At 42.9% G+C, this 27,589-nt stretch overlaps 1 protein-coding gene across 1 annotated transcript in view; it reads left to right on the forward strand.

The window, feature by feature from the left end:
• Positions 1-27,589, forward strand: part of slc25a26 (solute carrier family 25 member 26) — a 54,810-nt gene that overhangs the window by 12,348 nt on the left and 14,873 nt on the right. Inside the window, exons 6-7 of the mRNA XM_085776143.1 lie at positions 22,833-22,877; positions 26,553-26,622. Of these exons, the coding sequence (XP_085632269.1) occupies positions 22,833-22,877; positions 26,553-26,622 (115 nt within the window). The remainder of the gene's footprint in view (positions 1-22,832; positions 22,878-26,552; positions 26,623-27,589) is intronic.

Here is a 27,589-nt window from a genome sequence, read left to right on the forward strand (position 1 = left end):
GCTGCACTCCCTTGATGGCCGCTCACCTTTTTGTAATGAGAAAGCCGCTCTAGTTCTTTGATTCATGATCTTCTGTTTAATTGAACCTGCAGTGCATGATAACACAAAATAATTGTGCTGAAAGTGGTATAGATCTCTTACTTTAAGCTTCGCCCCCCGCCTGCAGAGTTTCAATAGAACTTGAAAAGAAAATGAGAAAGGCAGACAAAGAGGGAGAAAAGAGTATATGAAGGTGACACTTGTCTTTCCATCCTGTTTTTGGGGAGGTGGGAGAGGGTGTAATCTAGTCCCCTCCGCTGTGCTAGCCTGTACTTATTTTCTGCCTCACTAAACTGATGTTATTCACGCAAATTCCATCTGGACAGCCAGGGAAAAAGGACAACAAGACACTGTGATTTCTCCGAGGGGCTCTGAATAAATGAATACATTTGGAGGCTGGCGCGCGGCCTGTATGCATACTAACACTGGCAGATGAAACGCAACGGTGGCGGCAGGGATTTGGGACGCGGGAGCGGCAAAGGATGCGCCGCGGTGATTGGCTTTAACGTGTGTCAGGAAGGTAATTCATTTTCTCTCAGCCTCCTTCGCTATCCGCCTATCTTCCCCCCCCTTTGCTGAAGCGACCCTGTCAAGATAAGTTTGTTTATGTGGTATGGCTTGGCAGCCCCGCGGCCCCCCCCTCCTTTAGCTGGCCCACTAATTGGGGTCTCTCTGTGCTATATATTCATTAGGCAGCCTTCAGAAGGCATTTCTGGTGGGCATGATATCACATTAGTGTGGGATGTGAGAGGATGCACCACGGTGGGGAGGCTGGACTGGAGTCAGGAGGTGGAGTGGAGGTGTGTCTAACTCTGCATCGGACCAACCCACATCCACACCACTGCACCTGTTTGAAACGGTTATGCTGGCCTTAACTTTTTATTTAAAAATCTGTATGTGGACCATTGACTAATTTTTTTTTCTTGTGCACCACATTAATCTTTTCTTTGGTCCACTCTGTCAAGTTGTCTGCTGAGTCAGCACCTTTTGGGTTCCAGCCGAACAGAGCATGAAATCAGCGCGATTCAGATTGCGGGGGGATGAAGTTGCGCCGTGAAAAATGACTTTATTCTGCACTGAAAAAACGAAGGAGTATTAATTAACATCAGCAAGAGTTTGTTCAGGACTTTGTGAGAGAGCCGACTTGTTCCAAGCTCCAAGTCCCAGTAGAAGCCGTTCGTGCTGTCATGGTGCCGATTTGTATTCAGTATGTGAAAACACACAGGGCAGCCGTTTTAATCAAGTCTCCAACTGTATTTCATCATCAAGTGATGTTTGTCGTTTTGACAGGGGTGTCTACATTTCAATCTCTAAGGACGGCCTTTGTTTGTGATTGATACCGCCTGGCACCACTAGATGGCGTGCTAAGATTAGCACTGCTTTACACAGCTGCGTCTCAGTTTCTCTTTTTACTCTTCTCCCCTCTCTTTACTGTACAACCCCCCTCTCTCTCTCCCCTCTCCATGCCCCCCTCCCCCCATCACACCAATCCAGCCATATGACATTTATGAGCTGCAGAGCTGCGGTGAGAATGATGGCTTTTTTAAATTTTTTTATGGCGAGCCCTTTATTTTTTCTGATCAAAAGCGCTGTGAGCTGATCTCAGATTTGATCTTAACTGCTGCAATTTGAGTTTGAGTAATGGGCCTGAGATGGGCTATTAGATAGTAATTTATTAATGTGGTGGTACCAGGACTGTGGCGGGATAGGTGTAAGTGAGGTTGACAGTTTTGACTCAGGCACTTGGAACATCACCTGATTGAGTGTAGCATATGGTCACAGTGCGTTAGAGCCGGTGCTCTCATGCTCTTTCACCTACACAGTCTAGAAGCCCCTTGATCTGAGTCCTCCTTTACACACATCTAAGTGGGGAAGCTCACATACGAGGAAGGGAGGTAATTGAGCTAAGCCGAGTGAGAGTGAACAGTCCACTGCTCAGATGAAAAATGTCTTCCTCTTTTTCCCTTTTCTGGCGTTTTTATATATGTATATGTTTTTTTTTTCTTCTTAAGCCCCTGAATCAGCCCCAGAGCTTCTCCTTCCCAAGCAGCTGCATGGGATCTGGCAGTCTGAGGTGGAGGATGTGGTGGCAGGGCTTATGAAACACCTCTCCATCCATCCAGACTCCTCCTTACCACACCTCTACTTCCTCTTTATCCTTCTCCTCTTAAGTTTGATCCCTTATCTGCTTCCTCCATCAAGGACATGGCTGTGAGGAAAGACTTGTTGACTTGGGTTTTTTAAATGGGACCAACAGGTGATATTACATTGCTCCAATTTGAGGATTCCTGCAGTTGCTGCCTGTTTCTCAGCTGGTGTGAATGTTTTTACTGATCGTTTCCACCACGACTCCCCAGAACAGCTTCAACTTAGTTTTTCCATTTATTCACATTTTTTTTAATCTATAGGTCTATACACTTCCAAAGGCAAAAAGGCAGCAGCATTTAATTCTTACAGTTTTGATACAGATCACATATTTTGGATTAATTTGTTGAAAGTTCACAAAAGAAATCAGATAATCTTTATTCCATTAATATAAAAAGCACCCATCATTATTTCTCTTTGATAAAGCAAATATTGTCTGTTTTGCCTGACAAACAGTCTAAAATCCAAAGAGCAGTGGATAATGTGACTCAGTTTTAATTTTCAGTCAGTTTTCTAATCAATTAATTGACTTATTGTTTCATACTCCAGCGCCACATTCTCTTACTTTCATTCTCTGTCTTCATCTGTACCAGGGCCTTAGTCTAACCTCCTTCCAGTGTGTTTGATTTCCCTTGTTGTTTAACCTCCTCTCGGCCTCAGGCAGACTGGACCCAGGAGTTTAAAAGGTGGAGGTCTGGGTGAGAGTCTGCATGTTTGTGTGTACGGTATGTGCAATCACAACCGTGCTCTGACGTGGACACTTGTGTTATGATTGTCCGTCCAGAGCAGCGAGGGAGTTCTCCTTCCTCAGCTGTGGATGATGAGGTTGGATCTGTATCAACAGGCACGAAGCAGAGCGGAGCGGAGCAGAGCTGACCCCTCTGTGGCTAGTTTTTTGGAGAGGAGCCACTTTTCACTGTCTGACGCAGGTTCAAAAGGGAGAGGTGAGGGGAATCTCTCATATCCTGTCTCTGTGCGCACTGATCCACAGAGGCTCATGTTTATACACCCTCACATGACTGAGACAGAGCAGAAGTGAGGCAGAGAGACAAGGCAGGGGAAGCAAAAGGTGTTTATTTTCCTTTACATATGTAAAGTCAGGATTTGTGGGACACGTGTGGAGGAGCGGACGGTTCCTCCTGTTTTGTGTTTAGACTTGGACCCCGTCGGAGCAGCTGCCATTAGTCTGTCAGAGCCAGACAGTAAACCAACTCTCCTGAATGACTTCAACACCTCCGAAAAATCTTAACAAGACTGGATTAAATGAAATGGAAAATGTCACGAGATTGCACTGGAAGAAGGGAAAAAATAAACCAAGGAAAATATTAAACTCTTGGTTGAAAATGGTGTATATAATACCTACCAGTGAGATGAATGTCTACTCTTACAGTATATTGTTTCATTTCAGGCTGTTTTGCAAGGGCCATTTTCAAATGGTAGCTGTTGCATTCACACAGTCATAGAATAGATTTATTTCATCAGTCTTCTGAAAGCCAGTAGAGGATGAAAGACTCTGAAATGAAGTTTTGCTCTGTGGGTTGCAAATATGGAAGTGAATGTTTGAAAGAGTATGAGCTACTGGTGTTACTATCTTTTTACACTGTGATCAATGAGTAAGAAGACTGAGAAATCCTCTTGACCCTTGTGGATTTGACCTTTCACATGACTTAACCTATGAGGTGTGTGTGTGTTTGTGTATGTGAAGAGTCAGTGCTAGGTGTTAGGTGCTATATTCTATTCTATTCTATTCTATTAAGGTAGCCTATGGTTGTAATTGTTAGAGACACAGACGTACTGTACAAACTGTACATATGCATCTACATGAATAGTCTGAAATAGTAGTTCGGCCTTATTTGCTTTTTTTTTCTCAGAGAATCAAATGAGGACATTGACGCCAGTTATATGAGCATAGGTCAAGTTATGAAGCTAAAGCAAGCTAACTTTGTTTGGCGCAGTAGAGTAGGGTAGAAATTGAGGAACTTGGCTCCGTCCAAAGGTAACAAAATCTGCCTATCAACGCATCTAAAGCTCATTAATTAAGATCCTGAATCTCGTTTGTGTAATCTACACAAAAACTGAGGTATGAAAACATCAGTTTGCCGTTTTACAGAGGCCTATGTACTAGACTTTTTCTTGGCTGGCACCAGTCATTTATTCTGTTGATTGCCTGGCAGGTGGTCCCAGTCAAGAAATAGTCAGACACACAACCCCCTGTAAAAAAAAAAAAAAAAAGGTTGATATTTTACTACACTTTGTATCATGGTTGTCTCATCCATACAAAGTCTTAATTAGTGACCTTTAAAGGTGCTGGTTTTCAGTCTTGGATTCATATTTGTAACATAGACGTTAGTAGTATAAATTATCCCCTAGTTCCCGGCAAGGAAAGCAAAAAAGTGTACTTGGCAAAATGTTGAACGTCTAATTGTGTCTCCTTTCCAACAACTTATTGACTCTTTGAGCGTTCCTGTTAGTTGCTTCACTTTTTGTCCAAGAAATTTAGACAGGAACTCCACAACACAAATAATGCTATACCAGTAATATGCCTGCTTATACATTATTGCTCTATGAATTCTTCTTGATCCTCTCTCTACTGCTTATCTCTTTGCAGAGCGTAGTCAATCACTTGATTGCTACATGCAATTATGGTCGTAATTTATTGATGTATTGTAGAAGTAATTGAAGCAAAACGGCACAATAATTGCCAGTTACTCAGTTGAATTTGCTGATTCTCTCCATTTTATGACACTGTAAGGTTTGGATGGATGCTCAGACAGCACAAGACATTTGAAGATGTTACTTTGGACTCTTACTTTATTACCTGACATTTCATAGGACATGAAATTGTCAGTCTAATCAGAAATAAAGATATAGCTGGAAAGTTCAGCAGCGGAGGGAAGGGGAGTGGAAATTTTCTTTTTTTCGTGTAGGCCACCAGAATTCACTACTAGCCAGTACTTAAAGAACAAGTAATAACCACTTTCATCTATCTAGGCTGTGGTCAATGAGTAACATAAAGTATAAGAAGTAGTAGGATGGATGGTTATGGCTTTTTTGAGGCTGATCTTGATTTTTACCTCAAGATCTAATAGATTTCCATTGAGAAGCAGCTAAGATGACCTGTGTTGAGGATGTCGTCATTCAAGCTTTTTTTATTATGGTTGGTCCAAGGTGAAGCCATGTGTTTGTTGCCTGATGTGTCTGTTTACATCAGGGCCTGTAACAATATCGACGTCTTTGATGAATCCCCTGTCCACCTGCTTGAGTCATAGAATATGAATTTTGAAAGCTGTCCCCCGTTTGAGTTGTTTGCAGGTCAAGCTGACATTTGTTTTAAGAGTAATGGCCTTCTTAAGCCACAGAGAGCGATTCCTCTCTGTCACTGGATGATCTCTATCACTTTACCACGCACGTCACCTCGGGGATTAATGCTTTACTCCCACCGTCACTCTAGATAACGGATGGACGGGCTTCTGTTCACAGTGAATGGCTGCACCTGTCATTCACATTAGCGGTAGCTGTGTGAATACAATCGCATCTTCACATTTGTCTTTTTCTGCGCCTCATCACGCGTCCGTGCTGGCTCATGCATCCAGAGCCGTGCATCCCCCTCATACATCCAGTCCCATTTGGGCTCCACATTGGCAAGAGGACTAATGGTGCAAATCCGACTAAACCTCCGTAACCTTTCTTAGATCAACATGTGGTCGTATTGATGAGTTCTACAGTCGTAAGGAGTGAGCTGCCATGCTACCTGACCCCCACGTGTGCTTTGTGCTCTGTGCAGATTCTGCTGCGGGACAGTGCAGGGCTTTCTGTATCCCCCCCCTCTGTTTAGGATGATGCATTGAAAGTCTGTGCCAGTGAGACCCATGGATCACACACAGAAGTTAAGTGCCTTTGTCCCCATCGAGCTTTTCAATCCACTCAAAAATCCATCATTGCGTGGATATAATTTGTAATGCAGGGATTCTCCCTGCGTTTCCGCGTTTTTATTACCAAAATCATCTGCCAGACCTTTTTCCAGGAAGAAGACAGTTTTTCTTGACAGATATAGTTGTTTTTATTCCTCTACTCTCTGTAGTGTGTGTGTGAGTGCGAGCACTGTGTACATGACCATGGTGGCCATGTCGGTGGTGTGTGTTTTTCTCTGGGACTCGGTGTATGTTTGCTTCCCACAACTTTATGCATGTTTGTCTCAACCGAAGCAGAAAAACTTTGGTGCTCCACATGTGTTTCTAATAGCACACAGCCCCGTCGGCCTGGCAAGGGACTGAGGGTGTGTGTGTGTGTGTGTGTGTGTGTGTGTGTTTGGGGAGGGGGGTTAAGAGTGTGTTTAACGGAAAGGGGGAGTAGGCCTGGAATGGAGGGAAGTAGGACAGCAGTGGTTTGGATGTCATGTGGAAGGAAATAAGTGTCAAGACTACGCTCCTGTATGTTGGAATGTGGTGCCAGTATACAAGATTGAGAGTGATACATTATTCCCCTGACAGCAATACTTGCACTGCAGATTTCTTTTTCTTCTTTTTTTGAATTGGGCACCTGCTCCACTTGAGTTTAGTAGACATTAAAGTGACATAATACCCTAACTGTCTAATCACTGTAAAAACCATCAAGTCAATCAGCCCATTATAAAGTCACTGAAACAAACGTTTACATAAGTTAACCCTTCAGCCACGACTTATTTTCACTATAAATGCATGGGATGACAGGAGAGAGTGCGAGTTAAGGGAGTGGAAGGAGGATAAATCAGCGTCTGTGCAATAGCCAGACATGGGGAAGCACCCAGTAATTAGAGGTTAGCCTAACTCTTTTTTACAGCACCACTACACTTTTCATGAGAAGCAACAATGCACATCCGTCTCCCTCTCTCTCCGTTTCTTGCCTCCTCTCCAAAAACCAGTCCCTTGTGAATCCAGTTGGCTTTTGGAATGTAAATCATTTCAGACTGCGAGACACACAATTGGATTTTTCAGTTGCGTTACCATCGCTGTTGTTGCACTCTATGAGGTTTTCTGTTGCATAAGTGGCCTTTTTCCCAGACAGTCATATGAGGCTTTCCAGAAGAAGCACCTGCCCCCAACACCCCCCTCCCCACCCCCCACGCCCCCCTCCTCCTCCTCATCCCCACCCAGGCAACCATATGCCTGCCCCCGTTTCCTCAGCCGCAGTCATCATCTTGCTAGCAGCAGTGCTTACGACCCAAAAGCATCTGGAACAAACCACCTGAAGGTCAAGGGTCAGTCTGTGATGTCACTGCTTAATGTTCGATGGAAAAAAGAAATATAAAGTGTCACCGGCACCACGAGCATTTACCTCACTCAACCCCAGCAGAGGTTAGGAGTTCAAAGCAATCCATAATTCAACACTCATCTGCATTCATGGCAAGCTGAAGCTGTTCTTTAAGTGAGCCAAGGGGTTACTTTAATATTTGTGCTCGGTGTACCATGATAATCACTCAAATTATGTCGTATTCATGACAAACTGTTTTTCTGCGAACATTTTGGTGGCAACAATGAGAAGGTCTCGACTAAAAGAAAGGAGTGTTTGTCTTGAAAAAGACCATCGGTGAGTTAAACACTCTGGTTTCTACTGAAATATCTCAACAGCTATTAAATGAATCATGAATCACAGCAGATGTCAGGGAAGGGGTGGGAGCTGGGAGTGCTGTTATCCTTTGTTTTGTTTTGATTTTTTTATTCCTTCTTTCTCTGATAACTTATGAACCAGACGTTCAGGAGGTTTTTCCAGCAGCCAGATTATCCGTAGAGGTGTCCTCCTGTCCATAACAAACATCCAGAAACAACCATAAAGATGTTTCACTTTAAAAATCCGCATTTCAACTTTACATTTCAGGAAACTGGACTGACATTTACAATTCACCCTTTTTCTCTGAAATCTTACTTCACTGACTAAAACACTCATCTGGTTCAAAATGATGTGTTGAAATCCACCATGTTGCGAAAGGTGTATGTGGTTTAAAACAAGGTCAGTTTTGAATTTCTGGCTTGACAACCACAACGCTGACCACTATGAACAAATCACAGACATAAAGCAAATTTACGTACACACATCTTAATAAATTATAACACTTGTCTTGTCATTTTTAAGACGTTTATATGACATGACAGTGTAGAGTGAGAGGAATTGGATTCAGAGAGCAGGGCGGATGACATTTGCGATTGCCTCATAATTTCTTTTGCAACCATCACAAGGTCAGAATTTTAATTTGTTTTCATCACCTTCAGCATAGTTTGTTTGTAGTGCTAATTAGCAAATTGCAGTATTTTAACATGCAAAATTAATGGTGTCTAGCTTGTCAGTGATTTTTTTTTTAAACACTGGCATATTAACATTAACGCTGTGAACATTTAGCTTGCCAATTTTAGCATTAAGCTCAGATGTATCCAAGTGCAGCCTCATAGTGGCGCTAAGGTGTAAATACAGGAGCAAAGATGGATTTGTTTCACAATCACTGACAAGCTTGGGAACATAAGCTTTTACCTGAAGTTCTTGGTAGTGTTTTTCTATTCACTAATGTTTGTGTAGCTCAGCATTATGTTGTGTTGTGTCAAGGTCCGTAACCAATAGATCAGGTCCATACATGGGTTGTTTGACAGTCTCATCTATTCGACTGTGTGTTTGAGTCACTGCCAATATACACTTGTCTCACTATGGAGATTCTGTTATTTCCAGCTGTGCTGCTGCTGTGCTTATCTGATTTCCAGCTGATAACGTAGGTCCACATTTGTGTGTGTGTGTGTGTGTGTGTGGGAAACAAGGAGACAAACATTTCAGTGATTAGTTTGCTGGAATGACTCTGGTCTGTGTTTTATTGCTGTGGGCATTGCTTCCAGAAAACAGTGTGTGTATGTGTGTGTGTGTGTGTGTGTGTGTATGTGTGTGTCTCTATCACGTCACATCATTACTGTGGTTATTTCACAAATGTTTCAAATATAGCGCTGGAAAAATACATGAACAACTTTCAGCCAACATGACTGTGTTGCTGCAAACACTGTACTGGCATAACCGTCAGCATGCAGCTGCTTTGCCTGGCAAACAACCACAACTTTGCATAATCAGTTAAAACACAAAACAATTAAACTATAGAGCCATTTTTTTTGTGTGTGTGGGAAGTTTCACAGCAAATAACAAATTAATGTGGTGCTGTTGTTTTGCTGTAGCAGCTCATCCATGGTGACGTTCCTTTGTTCTGCTGTCTGCATTTGAATCTGATGAAAATATGCAGGTTAGGGTTAGGGTTAGGGTTAGGGTTAGTTACATTTGTCGCCGGAGCTGCCCAACTTTGTTTGCTGCCGACTGTGTAAGTGTCTATATAGCTGAGCAACTGCTGTTGTTCTACTGCAGGCCCAGGCTTCATATCGGTTCCCCAGAGTCTGTAGCCTGTTAAAACTGCCATATTTCTCCTCATGTTCCCTTCAGTTTGCTGGGATCAAAGTGCCATTCTCTTCAAAAGCCTGTCTGCACTTAACAGTACCAGTTAAAAACTTTGGACACATTGTCTCATTCCAATGATGCCGCCGTGGTGTGGTACTATAAATCATTCACACTGAAACTCATCCCACGCTCTGAGTAAACATCGTTGGCACCATCCAGCTGAACGTTATGTCAGAGATTCTCCAGAAATCTATTTCATTTGTAAACACGATTGGAAAAGACAATGTCAAACGACAATGTCAAAGCCGAAGTGGGTGGCAACTCAAGGCCAAGAAATTGCATGGCTCTAAAAAGCAATAAATAATATCAGCTCCAGACTTGTTATTGATACCAAACCTTTGTTTATCGTCACCTCTACCACCTGCATCCCATCCTCTCCTGTGCTCCAACCTCCCCATTCACTTTGAATCCTCTCTCCCATGTCTGACTGCTCCAGCCTCAGCCAGATCCTCAGGCAGCCGTTCATCTTTCTTCCTGTCAGCGGCTAATTGGTCGACCCCGGGGGCATCCTGTGTCGCAGCACACCGCAATTCGTTGGCCAATACGCACATCGATGTCATCTGTCAGTGGCTATATGACGGATTCAGACTGACATGTTTTTAACCATATGGAAGGGAAAGAAAAGTCTCAACCGAAGAAGAATCATTGCCCAGGTTTTTCCATCATGCAGATATCCTGTACAATTTCCCCGCTATTAACATGTGGACAGATGGCATATGGATGTGTTGTCAGCCTTTTTTGCTTATGTATGAAAGCTGCTGCTCCCTTCATTAAAGGCTGTGGAGAAAGAGCAGCATCAGGTGTCTGCTGATAAGGGAGATTGTGTGTTTTCCTTTCGCCTGTTCTGCTGTGTCACGCGTCCATTTTGGAGCAACAGTTCTGCACAGAGCTGCACACAGGTGGGAGGAAGAAAAAAAAAAAATCACCAGCGCAACATAAATATTATTCCGAGTTTCTGGGAAGCATTTCTCTCATGTCGATGGAATTGCTCTCTTGAATCTTTGCCAGCGCACTGTTTCCCCCCCACAACCACCTCTCCCTCTTTTCCTTTGCCCCCCCTCCACCTCCCTCGTCCCCTCTACCTCAGAACAAGTCTTAATTTGTCAGGAGTATTACTGCCCTGCGCCGACATTTGCTGGGCTGCAGCAGCTTATGGGAACCGGAGCCAGCTGCAATGTGATTGGCTCACGGGAGAAGTGCCGGCGCGAGAACCTCTCCTTAGTTTAGCTTGTTTAAACATATACACACACACACACACAGAGAGAGACACACTCACACACAGACCGTGCTGCCTTGGCATTCAAAACTGTCAGGTGGAATTCCTCAGCAAGTGCAGTCACACTCGTTCTAGTTCCTACAGCGCCGGGGAGTTGGAACAGTTGGGATGAGTGATTGCTCGTCGCTTAAGGCCGAACACTCCTCATAGTTACACAGTATAGGCCTTAAAGGGACACATGCTCCTGCTGCAGGATGCGTACAACTGCGCGGCCTCCAACACTCCCTAATCTGTGACAAATTTAGCTTTTGAGGAACTCCACTGAGCATGAGGGGGAATTATGCTTTGTATGTGTTATGGGTTTAGGTTTAGATAGGCATATGATTTGTGTGAAGTGTGCCTCTGGGGAGAGTAAAGACAGGTGTGTGTGTGTGTGTGTGAACTGTGAACTGAGACATGAGCATGTAGGGGTCTGTTTTTTGTAAAATGGGGAGCAGGCCTGAGCCTCCACTAACCAGCACTGCAACCTCCATGAGAAAAGTAATTCAACCTTCTCTCTCTCTCTCTCTCTCTCTCTTGCTTGCTCCCCTCTGTACTCTCAGTTTCCCCCCTCCCTCCCCTCTTTCCTCCCTCTCTCTCTCTCTCTCTCCCTCAGGCCTGTCTTATGAAGTGAGAGGCCAAACACAGGCCCAGAGTGCCGGATCAGGCTCCTTCTATCGATTGACTTTATTTATGTGTTTGTTTATTTATTTAAAAGGCCCTGAACCTCTCTGTCCCAGAGGTGTACTTAGGTGCTACACACACACACACACACACACACACACACACACACACACACACACACACACACACAGCCCCTCTCTCTTACTGGCCCCGTGCTCATACAGAATCCTCCTGTGCTCCTATGTTTAGCCAGGGGTTTTGCAGCGTCACTGTCGGGCAGAGCGTGTTGTCGTCACTGCAGTAACTAGGTGTGACATTAGTCATACGTGCACACATGACTTGGAGTCTGGTGTTTAGTAACATAACAAACACTGAACTGCCCCATAATAGGAAAATAATAAAACCCACCATATGTGGTTAAAACAGTGACAGTGTTGTACGATTCAATAGGCTGGTGCAGCCAGATTGACCCAGTTCTTAAAGTGTTTAGTAAATGATCAGACAGCTGGATGATCAATTATGATTGACATGATGGAATATTTTTTTAAACAGTTTTTGTTTTGAATAGTGTAAATTGAATCTATTATAATCTACTAAAAAAGTAAAAATAAACAGGCAGGTTAAGTTATTTATTCATGTGTGTGTTCTTTAGAAAAACTTTATTGACATTAAAATCATTTAATTTTCAATATGATCTTGTATATTATTAATATTAATATTAACAACAACAGTAAGTGCAGTGTTTTGTTTGGATTTCATGAATGTTTGGTGTAACTCGGAATTGTGAAATAGAGTTTATTTTTCTCACATTTTGTGTAGCATATTTGTCTTAAATCCACATTAACAAAATATTAAATAAATATAATTTTGACTATTGGCTTGAGGTCATAGTCAAAAGCAGCTGGAGTTATTTAGGGGAATAAGTGTTGCCCCCCACTGTTCACTCTGAGCTCAGGGTATTGCTACATGCATCCTTATCACATATCTGTCATACTTCATTAGAATAGCACTAACCAGCAACATGTCTCTGTGTGTTCTGGTTTCTCTTGTGCTTACTGGTGTTTTTGTTACCTTACCACCTTTGCGTGCATGTGTCATGTTCATATGTTGATCCAAACTGTCCCTGGGTGACAGACAAACAGGTCTGGCTTCTTCCCACACAGTGGTTTTCTAAGAATGAGGTTAAACACTTGGCAAAGTAACATATGGAGGTGTCCAACACCACCGCGCTCTCTGACATGATTAATGACTTTATCAACTTTCAACATATTAAAATCTGATCTCTGTCTGTTTGTTATCAGTGTGTCACCGCAGTCAGCTCCTCGTCATACTTTTGTGACACACAGCATCAGGAATGTGGGTGTGTCTGAATACTTGTGTGAGAAGTATGAGTGTGTGTGTGTGCGTGCGTGCTTGTATGAATTCGGCAAGTGAATCCAGCTTGCAGGCCTGTTGCATTAGCAGGTAATAAATGTGGACTTAGACTTGGGGCTTTGCTACACCTGGCCGGCCCATATGATTTTTTTTTTTTTTTCATTTGTGTGAATGCGTAGTGTGTGTCTGGTTGTGTGTATCTGTGTCTTTGTCTGTGTGTGTCTCTTGGTCTTCACATGGCCCGCAGCAATTCCTCACTTTGAATAAGGCTGCTGCTGATCACTTCACCATCTGACTCGCATCTGTTTTCTCTTAAAAAAAAACAAACTCCTCCTCTCCTCTCCTCTCCTCTCCTCTCCTCTCCTCTCCTCTCCTCTCCTCTCCTCTCCTCTCCTCACCTCTCCTCCCCTCTCCTCTCCCTCCTCCTCAAGATGTATGTAAAACACTGTTGAACTTGTAGCTTGGCCCCAGCTCTCGTTCCTGCTACCATGAAGAATTAAAATAAAATCTCATCTCATTTTTTTGGACACGTTGACAAACATTATTCAGGTCTCTAGGGTGTACTGTGCTACTACTAAAAGTATCAGAGTGCAAGGAAATGCTGCGACTGACAGATTGTGGTGCAGCTGAAAACAGCCCTGAATAGGACAAACAAACAAGAGGACAGTAAATCTGTTGCTCTAATCTCTTAACCTTAACTCAAAACTGACTCACTATTTCTCATAATGACTACTTAGATATCTGAAAGAAGCTATTGTTGATTTTATTTTCTGTATAAATTTAATTTGAAAGAGTACACATGGTCTCATTTGAAATGGTACATTTGGTAAATTCCAAATCCTCGGCTTTGCCAAATGGATTTGGAATGGTCACTCAGCATCAAGTACTAACAGCGGCTCCAGCAGACTTCTCTGGCTCATGAATCATTCGCTCTTTTGCTCATTTGCTCCACATCTGGTGGCAAGAACGGAGCAGAATGAGCGTGGAAGTTGTTGGGTTCAAGATTGCACCACAGTGTCTTGACTGTCTTGAGTTAGAGTGTGAGTAGTACTCTTCAGAATACTGTTATTTGTGTCTGGGATTTCATAATGTAGCGGTGAAATCTGGGAGGGCGGATTTTCCTGTCATTGTGATGACAGTAAACTGTCATCAATCCTCTACTGGCCTTTTGAAACCATAAAATCTGAATTTTGACAAGGCTTTACTAAGGTGGGAGGCTTTACATGTGGAGGAAACAAAAACCGATGCTCTCTTTTTCTCCACAGTGCTTGCATCTCAACCTGAGATAAGGGTTATCAGCATGACGGCAGTGTAAACAGTCAGATTGTTATCCATTGTGGAAAATGATTTGCTTTTCATGTATCACATTAAGAATTACATCATCTTGCATCAGACACATCAGAGATTCTTTGCCACAGTTAAAGGTACAATGTGTTCAAATCTCAATCTAACCCCTACACATTTGTAATGTATAATGTACATACATTACATTTCCATATATGACATCACAGTATGTAGCTTGTATACAATAAACATAAAAGTATTTAAACATCATGTATCGTTATCAAATCAGGAGTCAGAATAGTTTTATATATTGACATATTTAATCTTGCCCATATAAAGATGTATATATGTGTATCATATAATGTGTTAAATAAGTAAAAATCAAGCAGAGCCTCTAGTATGTTGATATTATGTAAAGTAGGGGCAACAAGGAAAACATATGTAAGCATATACATTTTTATATGCATACCGGTTTAGGCAGCACATACATATACAGTACAAAATATCACCTTATGCCCTATCATATAGAGTCTAGACATTTCAATATATTATGTACATATACAAATTTTGCAAAATATTCAATCTAATAGATGTAGCCTATGTTCAGAGGGTGTATATTCAGTAGTGATATACGTAATCTGGCAATCTGACAACATCACACATACTATGTGGGGACATACTGTACATCACATAATGTATTTCTGTCTGAGATTTGTAGCCACAGTAGCAGTTAGAGATGGCAGCGTTGGACAATCCACCCCTGAGGGGTCAGTTTAACTCACTGTGGGCTCCGTGTTACCCGCTGAGTTTTCTGGTAGTGTAATGTTGAAGTTCTTGTTTGTCGGCAGTTTAGAGTTTAAAGCTGTGGTTAAAGAGTTGACCAGATGTTGTCCTGGTGCTGATTTGAAGAAATGCCTGCCAGCTACGGTACTTTTTTCTTTTCTCTTTGAGGGCTATGGTAAAAAAAAAAAAGTCTCCAGTGTGCTGTTAATGTTAAGTGGAAGGTACACGTTAACATTATGCAGTTTTAATGAAACTGTATTATGATAAATATAAGACATGCAATGACAAATTGTTACATTTTGTTGGAGAGCATCTGAACTTTGGTTTCCAGTGAAGTTGGCTTTGAGGAACCTTTCCACAGTAGCAGTAGGTAGATGTTTTAAAGTAGGAAAACTCCAGAGATTGAGGGATAAGGTGCTTTTGGAAAAAATGAGTAATGTCTGTCAGCTGTTGCTTTGGCCATCTATACGTTTGTCTGCTTGTCCTTCCATCTTAATATCCATCTCCCTGACTCGTTCTGTCTCCTTCTAAATACTCATCAGTATGCAGAGGCTGTAGTATGACCTATTAAAAGTCATTTGTCAAATTGCAGCCAACTGGCTTGCCTGCAATCAGGCTCAATGTGAATATATTTTGACATGTGTTTTTCCTGCCCTCCACTGAGTGCCTAAAGACCTGTGACAGCCTGGAGCCTCTCTGAATACTAATACAGTTAGCACTAATACAGTTGGCAAGGACGCTTATACACACAGACACACACACTCAAATTGGGGCACTGTCAGCAAAATGACACAGCAGACGCAATCTCCATATTCATATAATATAGTACCTGACAGTCACAGCAAGTGGCACTGTCACCTTTGATCATTTACGAAATGTGTCAACTAGCAAACATGTAACGCTGCTCTTCAGACACACACACACCAGCAGAAATATGATTAAGCATGCCAACATATTTTTTTATACAAAAAAAAAACAAACAAAAAACACTCATAACACATGCAGTATAGCTGGTCCGTGTGAGAGCTGGTCATGCGTTTCCCAGCAGGGGAATCCTGTCACCGGAGGCCGGCTGGATGACACAGATGTTTGTGGGCTTTGGGAGCAGATGCTGCTGAGCTCCTGGAACACAGTTTTTACGCCACGGCCAAGGTTCAGAACCATAGTTTGGCTCGATTTCAATAAAAACTGTGCCTATAGCTCCGACCTCAGCTCAGAGGAGACCAGCTGTGATCCTCGCTGTTTATTTCAGAGTAGTATGCAGCGAGAAACACACAGGGAGAGAGGAGCGGACATTAAGGTGGTGAAGGTAGATTTGGTAGAAGGAGTGAGGAGACTTTGATAAAGGTTACGTGCAGCACAAAATGACAGATGCATTACAGGGCCAGAAAATCAAGGGCAGACACTAGAAACAGAAACAGTGGGTCAGACTACTGTGTGAACAAAGGGCTGAATCATCTCAGGAAAACTTGAAGCGGTCCGGAGGAGTGCAGCTTCTGGTCTAACTGGGCAAACTGTGTTTTTCTAACTCAAAAAAATGTCTCCTTCAAAAGAAAAAAAACCAGGCAGGGCCAGGTTTGGATGAAAATGGGTTTGGGCTTTGATTTAAGATTATTTTCATTCTCAATCTGCTTCTTCAGATAGTAAATCTGGTGTGAGTGTGTGTTTTCATGTTGAGATTTTAATGTCAGGTTCACAGGTCAGTGTCTGCAGCCCTCGACGTGTCAAAAGCATTGGGTGTGTTCATGTCCCTAGTGACCGTTTGGATTCGTTTGTTGATAGCAAACTGATCGGCTTAAGTTTGAGCTTTAAACCTCAGTAGCTTCCAATGGACATAAACATGGCTGCTGCTGCTCGGCCTTTCGGGGAAGTGATTTTTCTTGGTAACCGATCCTCTAAAAAAGCAGCTGCACATGTATTTTGTGTGAAGTGATAAACTGAGATAAAAACATGCTCTAATTTATTTGTTTTGTCAGTGAACAGCCTAATGTGATGCAATGCATTGGGATCCGGTTTGTTTGTGTCCCGAAGATGCTGATCCATCGTTTTCTGAAGAGACTCATGAAGTCAGGCCTGTTTTTCTAGAGTTTCAAAAGGACCCTGGATTCAGTGGCCATGAGCACAAGCGCACACACATTTGGCTTAGCTTCATGAGGCTGAATAGGCCATGGTAGCTGAGGCATTATATGAGGCAGTGGGATGAGACACAGTCAGCAGTTAGCACCGTGGATTTTTATGCTGCCTGGCTGCCTGCATGGTAGCCTAGCGTAGCACGACCCTGGCAGCCTTACGGCGCTGTGCTAGACTGCCATGTCATAGCTGAGGTCTAAATATGCCCTCAGCGCTTGTGGCAGACCTCTGTGTAACACAGTAATATATTACAAGCATGTGGTTTGCCCACCGGCCCAGCAGTTACACAAAGTGTCCCCTCTTGACTTCAGGTGCAGCACCTGCAACCAGTTACAACCAGGTGGGCCCTCACATTTTCCTAGAGCCGCTCACTGGGCCCCAAACTCACTCTGTCACAATCTGCACAGTGTAGGGGCTGCATCAAACAGGCTTTTTCATTAGTGACTAAATTGGTTGCCGTTTGCTCTTTGTTGGTTTTTATCTGTCTTGTGGTTGTATGCTTTTTGTTTTACTACATTGTTTTTTTATTGTTGACTTTTATGCATTTTTATTACAAATTGTGCAGCATTTGTAAGGGCTGCTTTGAATATTTCAGTATGAATAAAGTTTTATTATTATTATAAACAGATCAACTGATTAATAGCTGGATGGCTGACAAATGTCAAAACATAGTGACAAATACCATTAAAAATATTGTCAGAATCTGAGAAGAAAAGACCAAAGATATTCAGTTTATTAGTGCAGAACAGAAGAGAAAACCAGCAAAAATCCACATTTGGAACCAGAACTGAAGCTTTGGCCAGAAAATATTGACATTTTGTGCCAAATAAAAATAGTTTTATAATCTTTAGACTCATTGTCTCAGCTCTAGCACAGTGCTTGTTCATTGATGAATGTTTATCATATTATTTTGTAAATGGTAACTGCGTAGAACATTAATAACTGATGTGAAACTATTGCATTTCAGTGTTGTTCAAGTCAAAAACCACTTGAATGTTTTACTGTGAAGTCTCCTGTATCAATAAAGTGTTTCCACTACAATAAAAATTCAAATAAGGACGAGGCGGGGGAGGAAGGCTGGACAATAGCTGAAGTGTTGAATCCAAACTGGACTTTAACTGGAAACAAATCGAGTTATAGTTTATGAAAACCAGGTTTATCCACAATAGCAGAAGATTTGATGTCCACTGTGATGAAATGGTGTCAAAGTGGTTTATGATGAGTTTTTGCACAGTCCCCGTTTCCCCCAGAGCGTCAACTGAGTGAGAGGCTTTAGCAATTAAAAATGAGATCAAATAAATCTGGAGGCAGTGGGATAACCGTCATGTGTGTGTTTCATTATACCTCTCACAGTTGTGCAAGACCATGATTTTTTTTTTCTTTTCCAGTGGGAATAAAAGGCATAAAAAAAATAATTTTGAAAAACACATTACCCAATATTCAACCTTGAGGCACTTACACAATAATCCAAATGAATAATAACTTTCTCACGTCATTCTTTAAGAACTGTATTTACAGATCCACAGTGTGATTAGCATTTGAGAATTTAACCCTTCAGTTGTCTGATACTGTATCTTTATATCTCGGCTCATTACAGTGACCTTTGTAAAAGTGGCTGCTGATACAGTAGACTGTGAAGTTTCTCTTCACAATCCTCCTCCTCCTTCTTCTTCCTCCTTCTGACTTCTTGAAGGTTTAAACAAAGTTTTATGGAATATGAAGAATTTGCCCATGAATGGTCTGAAAGGAATAGTTCAGCCTCAGACTTCTCATCAATGTGCCACAGAGTAATGAGCCTTGAATGGACGGAGTATTTCCTCCCCCTTTGGAAACACATGTGGTTCAGATGATCTTTCTTCAATCACAACTACTGGGACAGGAAGGATATGAGTGACCATGTGTCTGTCAGGTGCAAAGGTGGCGGACATGTCTGTTGGCAAGGTTAACGCCGCCTCAAAGACAAAAGACGAAGAAAAACAAAATGTGCTGCTCGGTGCTCGCTCCTCTGGGATGTTTTTTTTTTTTTTAAATCTTGTGTTTTTATTGCAAGCCAGAGCGGTGACACATGGAGAGATTGCTGCCGAGGTGAAAAATGTATCCCACAGACGGTAACACGTTGCGCACACAGCTCAGTAGAAACTTAACTTAAAGCAGATATCAGTGGAATGTTTTTGTTAATATAAGTCCTAAATAGTCCTATTTTCCGTCAGCAATCACTTACATGAAGTATTTCAGCCTAAACACGAGTCTCTCCGTCACTCTGCTCTGCTGTAACCCGAGGAGAAAATTTTCCTTGTGGGATACAAGTGTTATCCAATGAGGGGAGAGAACGGCATGAAGGGCTGTGTGTGCAGCCAAGGGATGCGCGTGAATGTGGTGACGTAGCACGAGGACCAATTGATGCCTGACAAGGGCGGGGGCTGCTAACTCATGGTGCGTTCAAGGAAACTCGTACTTTGTGTTTTTCCTTCCTGTGAAGTCATACCAGTTCGATCTGGTACGAGTTCACGGGTCGGAAGTTACGAGTGGCCGTTATAGGGAACTTTCACAGACAACAGGACGGTAAAAACACGAGCTACGGGTTACCTGGAACGCTACCAAGTCGTAGTTGTGACTTGAAGCTGTAACTTACGGTTTCAAAAGCCTGCCTTGAACACAGCATTAGCCGAAACGGCCGTGCCACTGATATCTGCTTTAAGGTTGCTTTTGATTGGGATGTTCACAGCGAGATCAAGGTCTAGACTAAGAGAGGAGGAAGTGAGAGAGGGAGAGATGGATTACGTGTCCAATCCCCTCTCTTCAGCACTTCTCTCTGTCTCTGCCCATCTTCGTTTCTCTGTCAGACGAGAGATTTATTGTGTCTCTCGTCTCCGTCCGGTCGCAGCTTCAGGTTGTGTGTTAGGCTGGTGAATTAGAGCACGCTGCTACGAGATGAGTCGACTCACTGCACTGTGCAGTGATTAGCTCAGGTATATCCTCCACCCCGGCCTCCACATTCAATTTAATAACTCAAATAAACAAACACACACACACCTGGATCCTGCCTTATGCCACGTCTCGTCAGGTTCATGCATGTTTCAAGTGTGTGTGTGTGTGTGTGTATGTGTGTATGCGTGTGCTCCCTCACCCCTCCCTCAACTATAAATGGCTTATCAGTTTTAATCAGACCACATCTGGTTTTCAGACGTTCAATCTCTGCTGGGCAACACAGGCACACACACACATAGGCACACACGCACTTACACACATATTCACACACACACACACACATGCACACACACCGCAGGCACAGTGTGCTAGGAGTGTCAAACCAAGTCATAAATCACTGGTGGATCAGTCTTTCCAGATCCTCTGCTCAACCCATCTGTCTTCCCCTCTCTTGCTTCACTTGTTGCAGTGCATCAAAAAGTCCAGCCCAACTTTAGTGCACGGTTAATGAAATAATTATGATTTTTTTTTATTTTGAAGGTACAATTTAAACAATATAATAATATTAAGAAGAAGAAGAATTTGTATTCACCACCTATATGAGAACAATACGTTGTGATAGGAGTCTGTCTCTCCCTCCCTTCCCCCCTCTCTCTCTCTCTCTCTCTCCCTCTCTGGCCTGGAAAAGCAGAACTCATCGAGGTGGTAATAAAAGACAGGTGCACTTTTATTCCTTCTGAAAGCTCGCTCTCATCTCACCACAGTTGGAAAACAGAGGTGTGCTCGCCGTTCGTCGTATAACACCCCTCTTTCAGGGGGCTGCATACCAGACCTCTTGTCCATCAAATAAAGTTTTTAGATTATCTCAGAGGACTGAGAGAATTTGCCTCTGTCTGTCTGGATCGACCAGATGGGCATGAAGAGTTTCCACTGGAACATTTCTGTTGGCTCTGTGTGCCGGCCGGGTCTGCTTTATCAGGCAACGACCATGTGTGTGTGTGTGTGTGTGTGTGTGACTGGGCTGTGGGCTGCGTAATAAACCCTCCCCTCCTTCCATGGATGCATAATAATTAATATAAATTTCTTCATACCATGGGTCCTGAATTGAGTGGTTAACTTGTTGACAAATGATCCAGACACCTACGGCATAAGGAAATTTACGCTCCTGCACTCAGGTCATACTTGAAATAAATGCCATATTGTCTCTAACTCATTCATTATTCCTTATTTTTAGACGACTGTGTCATAAACAAGCTCGCTGCAGCTGTTTTTCAGCAGATTGAATTTACAGTCGTAGCAGCAAATGTGAAGCCTGCTTTTGTTTATCTCTGAGTGAAATTGAAGGCTCATGTCAAAAAGTAGTAAGTCTGCCATGACTCTCGCTGTAAGCTGCACTGTCTGCAAGGAGGGAGAGATTGACAGGAACTAACAGTAAGAGTGTAGTGGAGCTTAGTGGACGGCCAGTTGGAGCGTACACTAATCATCTGTTGATGTTTACACTACTTTTACTATGCTTGTCTTACAAGGCTGATTTCAGAGCAGTATTGACTTTTCATGGATTCTGGTTGAAACAAGTACGAAAGCAAATTTAAAAATATACCGAGGTATTCTGTTTCTCATTAGATGATGACTGGAGGCTTCTTTGCTTCTTTCTCAATATCTCCACTTATTATGAAATGGGCTTGTTTCTTATTTGTCATATTTGGCTTTTGTACAATTGATCTTTTACGAGTTCATTTCAGAAATTTAATTTGATCTGCTCAATTGAATTTACGCTTGTTTGACAGCTTTATGTCTCAACTTTTGTTTTTAAATGGCCTTTAATAAAGCTCAGTCATTATAAAAAGATCCTAAAAGTTTTACGCTCAGCTCTCGGAGAGCAGATGCGGAAGATACTCTTGAACCTAATCTACCGCAGATTGACTGTTTACATGAGGTCACTTCATTTGGACTAAGAGCTTAATAAGCTCATTAAGTGGCATAAACACAGCTCATGTATGGTCTTTGTGTTTGTCGCTGACTCACAGTTGGATCAGTCAGGTGCTAACGTAGTCTGATGGAACGTGTTGGCGCAGGCGGCACAGATGGATGAATGATCCGGTTGTTGCTCTGATCAAAGACTGATGACACAGCTCGGTGTCACTTTATTTATTTCTCTCTTTGGTTTTTGTTTTTGTTCCCTCTCTTCCTTCCTGTGCTGCTCTGCCATTCCTGCAGCGTCAGAGGACAGGAAACATGTGCATGTGTGTGTGTCAGTCTGTGTGCGCGTGAATGAGAGAATATATGTGTCTAGGTTTAGTCTGAATTCGTGTTTTTGTGTGTCTCTCTGTATGTCCGTTTATATTAAGTATTCCCATTCCTGTGTGTGTCTGTGTGTGTGTGGTCTGACTGTGTGTCATTTGCCCCTTGATTTGGCACTGCCATTGATTTCCTCCCGCTGTAACTTCCTGCCTGAGGCGATTTAGTGTTTCCAGTGGCAACACTCACTCTCCAACCATCACTCTAGACTCACTCCCTCCCTCCCTCTCTCCCTCCTTCCCTCTATTCCCCTCTTCCAAGTTTGCTCAATCCACCCATCCATCCATCTATACATACACGACTGTCAGACCACAGCCCCGTCTCATTCATTAATCATCAGCAGTGAGAAGGAACAAGGGAGCAGTCAGACGAGGGAGGGGGAAACAGAGAAAGGTGGCAGGAATGACAAGTGCAGCCGACTGGAGGTTAAAGATGAAACTTGACCCTGCGGGGAATCAGAAAGTAAAACTGACATAACCCTGAGAATTACAACTTTGTTTCTTCTGTGTTTTTTCAGATCCCGTTCTCCCTGGTGCAGTTTCCACTTTGGGAATATTTAAAGGTATAGTATCATAAATGTTGTCCCGCTCATTTTATTCGTCTTTATTATCCATGTATTTTATTTCTGCCTCGTCCCTCCACTTCTCCACCACCGTTCCCCCAGCACCATCATTTACACTAATTATTCCCTGTGGTAAATCCATAGTAAAGTTCTAACAGTGTGCTTATGCTCTGACACATTCACAGCCGGCTCACCCTCTGCATTCCCCCGTATCAGCGTGGCAGGAGAAAATGGCACTTTTTACGCCTCGTTTTAATGGGTTGTCACGACTACCATCAAACCAGCCCAGAATTTATTGTAACGTCTGAGCATATCCAGTTTTTTCTTTTTTTTTTCTTTTTTAAATATCCCTCTTGACCTCTTTCTTGATGTCTTTCTCTCCCGTGTCTCTCGGCTCCTGTTGCCTCCTCTGTTGTTACATTGTGCGGCCCTGAATACATAAAAAGCCGTTTCTTTTTTTGAAAAAGACGGAGTGACATCATGTCTCAAGGGCGCGAGAGGCGGACAGTCAAACATTCCATCAACGTTGAGAGAGCGAGCAGGCCGAGTTTAAGATGGAACAATATGTGGCACAGCTGTGTGTGTATACGCGAATGTGTGTATCTGTGCATTTGTGAGTTAGAGAATGTCGTTCACAAGTGTCTCTTTGTCCCTCAGTCAAAAGGCCTTCTCTCTCCAGACCATCTGGACACATCCGTTGGCGGAGAGCTGAACTGCTGGAATCTGGACCTCTCCTCTCCTCTCCTCTCCTCTCCTCTCCTCTCCTCTCCTCTCCTCTCCTCTCCTCTCCTCTCCTCTCCTCTCCTCTCCTCTCCTCTCCTCTCCTCTCCTATCCTCTCCTCTCCTCTCCTATCCTCTCCTATCCTATCCTCTCCTATCCTATCCTATCCTATCCTATCCTATCCTCAACATGACATGATGCTCTGAATAATGAAGTTACAATAGCAGAGGCCAGGATGAAAATATAAAGCAGCTACCTTGAGGTGTTTTTTTCCAGAGTGACCACCAAGATGTTCAGAGGCTTTTATAAATAAGAATAACTTGATTTAGGTTGAGAAAAAAAAAGCCCAAGTTGAAGAATTTGAGAGAATGAATGTGTGTGGCATGATCTCCCATCTGCTCTGTGGAATAGTAATGTGCTGCGTTATGATCTCTTTCTTTTTATTTCACAACGAGCCAGCACAGCTGTCAGTGAGAGAAACAGAGAGAGGAAAAGGAAGAAAACCAACCACCCAACTGCTTTAGGCCTCTTGGAAGAGGAGTCAGCAGACAAATCCTTTCGCAGAGTGCATTAAGTTCAACTGGTCATTGAATTTCTTGGATATCGTGAACAGGTTTGTTGCAGGCAGGAAAAGTCGAGGGATTTGGAGAATTGATTGAGCAAGTCGCAGGATATGAAAGAATTTGACACATTGGTCACTGCATAGAGATTTAATGCCTTTTCACACCAGAAACTATTATCCATATGAATATTTTTCCCCTCTTTTTCATTTCACAACAGTGTGGTTTTCAACTGTGCAGTTTACTCCATCTGTTCTGACCTCAAAAACAGCATTAGCAGAACAGAAGGGTGTAACACTTTTAGGTTATGATTAAACACCAACGAACAGCCACAAAAAATTAAAGGAATTCTGCTTCACAGGCATGATGGGAACTCAAATGAGTCAGATGGACAGCACCATCAAATACACACACACACACAGGCACGCAAAAATACAAACACATACGTGACGTACCGACACTTGCACACAGACCCACCACCTCTTTTCCTGTGGGAAGCCATCCAGGTGCAAACTCTGACCCTGACATGGGGGTTCACAGGTCAAAAAGTTTGTTTTCCCAGGTTTACCCCTTATTATTTATTCATGAAACAGAGGAAGAGAGAGGGAGTGAGTCAGAGAAGGGAGAGAGACAGAGAGGAATCCCCCAGCGTGAGGCCTTTGATGTGGAAAACAAAATCTCCTTTTTAATCTGGCCTCTAATGGAATACACATGACACATCCTGAGCTCGTGTGCACTCTCTGCCGGTCCCTTTTTTTTTCTCTTTCTCCCGTCTTCTTCTTCTTCTTCTTCCTCTGTGTTTACTTGTTTGTGTTCGCCTGCGCGTGCACGCACACATGGCTTTGTGATGTTCACATGTGTGCGAGATAGGAGGAGAATGAGATAACATGTTACAGATTAAATGTGCACGGGGTTGGAGGGTGGATGGGGGGCGAGGGGGGTTGGATGGATAGACAAAGAAAATATTAGTAATCGCTCCATGCTGTTTCTCAATTGCTCTCCCTGAGAAGTAATCATACCTTGCAGTGCCCGAGGCAGCCCAGCTGTCCGTGTGCATTTTATACAAAGACTAACCTCGCCTAGCCGCTCTTCCTCGCTGCTTTGCTGAAACTACTGGGGGGAGAAAAAGAGACAGCCTTGCCCCCCCCCCCCAAAGTCCTGAGTTCATCCTCAAAACAAAAACATCAGGTGGTTTCACTCAGTAGCCAGTTGCATTTGGGCAGGAAGTCCTGTGATTTAAGGGGTTTGTTCGACACAGAAACGGCTACATCTGTCCTTGTTTTCATTTAACATTACGTTTTAATTTGTGTAAATCAAGAAAATGCTTTGGAGTAATGTAAACAGAAATCGACTTGGCAAAAATTGATATTCTTATTAATGCACGTCAAAATTAACACAGTCTGAGAACAGTACAAAAAATGCATGCAAATGAACTCTGTGTACCAACATACCTAAGGATAGTGGCAGTATCCAGAATTCCCTTAAAGACATTTATAGCATCCTCGACCTGCCCTTCTGAGAGAGAACTAACTTTAACTTATTCTACAATGAACTTCATTAAAATCAACAGTTTGTTGTCTTCAAGTCCATCTCATCATATTTATTTGTGCTGCTCAGTTTGTGGTCCGCCTCAAGCCCATTCATTCCTGACTCAAAGAACACCTCACAAATTTGTTGGTTGTATTTTTTTAAAAAAAGCCTCTGTAATTTATTGACAACAGCTGGTCACTGTAGCTTTTAGCAAACATTACTCAAAAAAGAATAAATAGTGAATTTGTTGGCAGCAGAGCGGCGTGTATGTGTGGAATATGTCATCCAGCGCAACAATGTGAGTCCATGAAACTGGTTCTCACCGATGTTTTTAATAATAGTTTCGACAACAATGTAGCTCTGTGGCACCCAGGAGCTGGACGTCTCCGTTCTTTGGCTACACAGACAACGCGTTCTGAGAAAAACTGCAGAAAAGTATCATACTTGTGCGTAATTTGTTTATGACAGTGCATCAATAAATGGATGTAAAGGATTGGTTGGACTTGTGTCAGTTGCCAAAAATGATGCCATTAAGCAACATGTGTAAGGATTTAGCCTGATAGAGTGGGAGCGTATTCTCCAGCCTCCCTCATGTACAGTCCCAGTTCTTGGGAAACAAGTAGCATGACATCACTGGGGAGAAAAGGCAACACAAAAATAGCCGGACAAGTCGGTTCCCAGCCGTGGGCCTGGACCCCAGACCAGACCAAGGTTCACAATGTGTTTTCAATGTGTCTGATATCTGCACTAACTACAATCTCCTCTCTCTTTCTCCCGCTTTCTCCCCTTTTCTTGCTCTTTCATCATCCTCCCCTATCGACAACCCTCTCTTTCTCTCTCGACATTTCTCTCTCTTTCTCCCAGACTCTGTGGTCGCGGAGGCAAGGTCACACGCTCTACTCTTGGCAGGCTGCAGTGTGCGGAGCTTTTGCAGGTGCAGGGGATTATATGCTGCTTTGGGAAAGAGGAGGGGGGAGAGGGTGGGGGATGGTAGGGGGGGTGGAGAGGGAAGGAGGGATGGATAGATACATGGATAGGTGAATAGATGGCCAGGAGGGAAGGACAAGTTTAGCCAAAGCCAAGAAAAGAGGGCAGAGGAGAAGATAAGAAGTTTCAGCCTTTCTCTGAAATACTGTTGCCAAACAGCAACTGACTCCTCAGTTCAGTGACTGTGCATCACTAATGAGAAAGATCTCATTATTACGCTCCTCAAGCCCTTCAGCTAATGAAAATCATACCATTGGAAACTCTGTGGGTCTGTTCAAGCCAGGACGAGTATCAGGGGAGACACAGACAACCACGGGGACAACGGAGGAGGGATGAGAGGGGCCGGTTCCTGGGTATGGGCCCCTGCAGCTGTGCGACCTCCTGAGCACTGGGGCCTGAAGTGGTTTAAGAGAGAGGAAAAAAGAAAGGCACAGGAAAAGAGGGAGTGGACTGAAAACAGGATGAACAGGGGAAAGGAAAGAGAATTATGAAGCACAAGATAGATAATAGTTCCCTGTTAACCAAATGTTAAAAGTTATACGTATCTTAGTTGTCCTGTGTTTAATGATTATGTAGTTTAAAGAGTTTGATCTCAAGAAGATCATTGTCGTAAAGGTTGTAGACATGAAATACACTCCTTTCACAAAAATAATCAAAACAACCCCCATGCACATACACACACACAGAAAAAGGCGAGGGAGAAAATATCAACAACTAAACCAACAAATTAAACTCAGTCACTCACAATCAACCACTTAAACAAATGAAAGGTTCCTTATGTTGCATTGAAAAACTTTTCAGGGAGTGAACGTCATGTCACACTGATAACATAGGTGAATTAGAATCAAAGCAAAACCTGCAGGATTGAAAGACGTGCTGCGTTCAACATGGTATTCAGCTGTTTTGCCAGGACA

Source organism: Trachurus japonicus, chromosome 5 (genome assembly GCF_045865225.1).
Source record: "Trachurus japonicus isolate A0001 chromosome 5, Traja_1.0".
Lineage (NCBI taxonomy): Eukaryota > Metazoa > Chordata > Actinopteri > Carangiformes > Carangidae > Trachurus > Trachurus japonicus.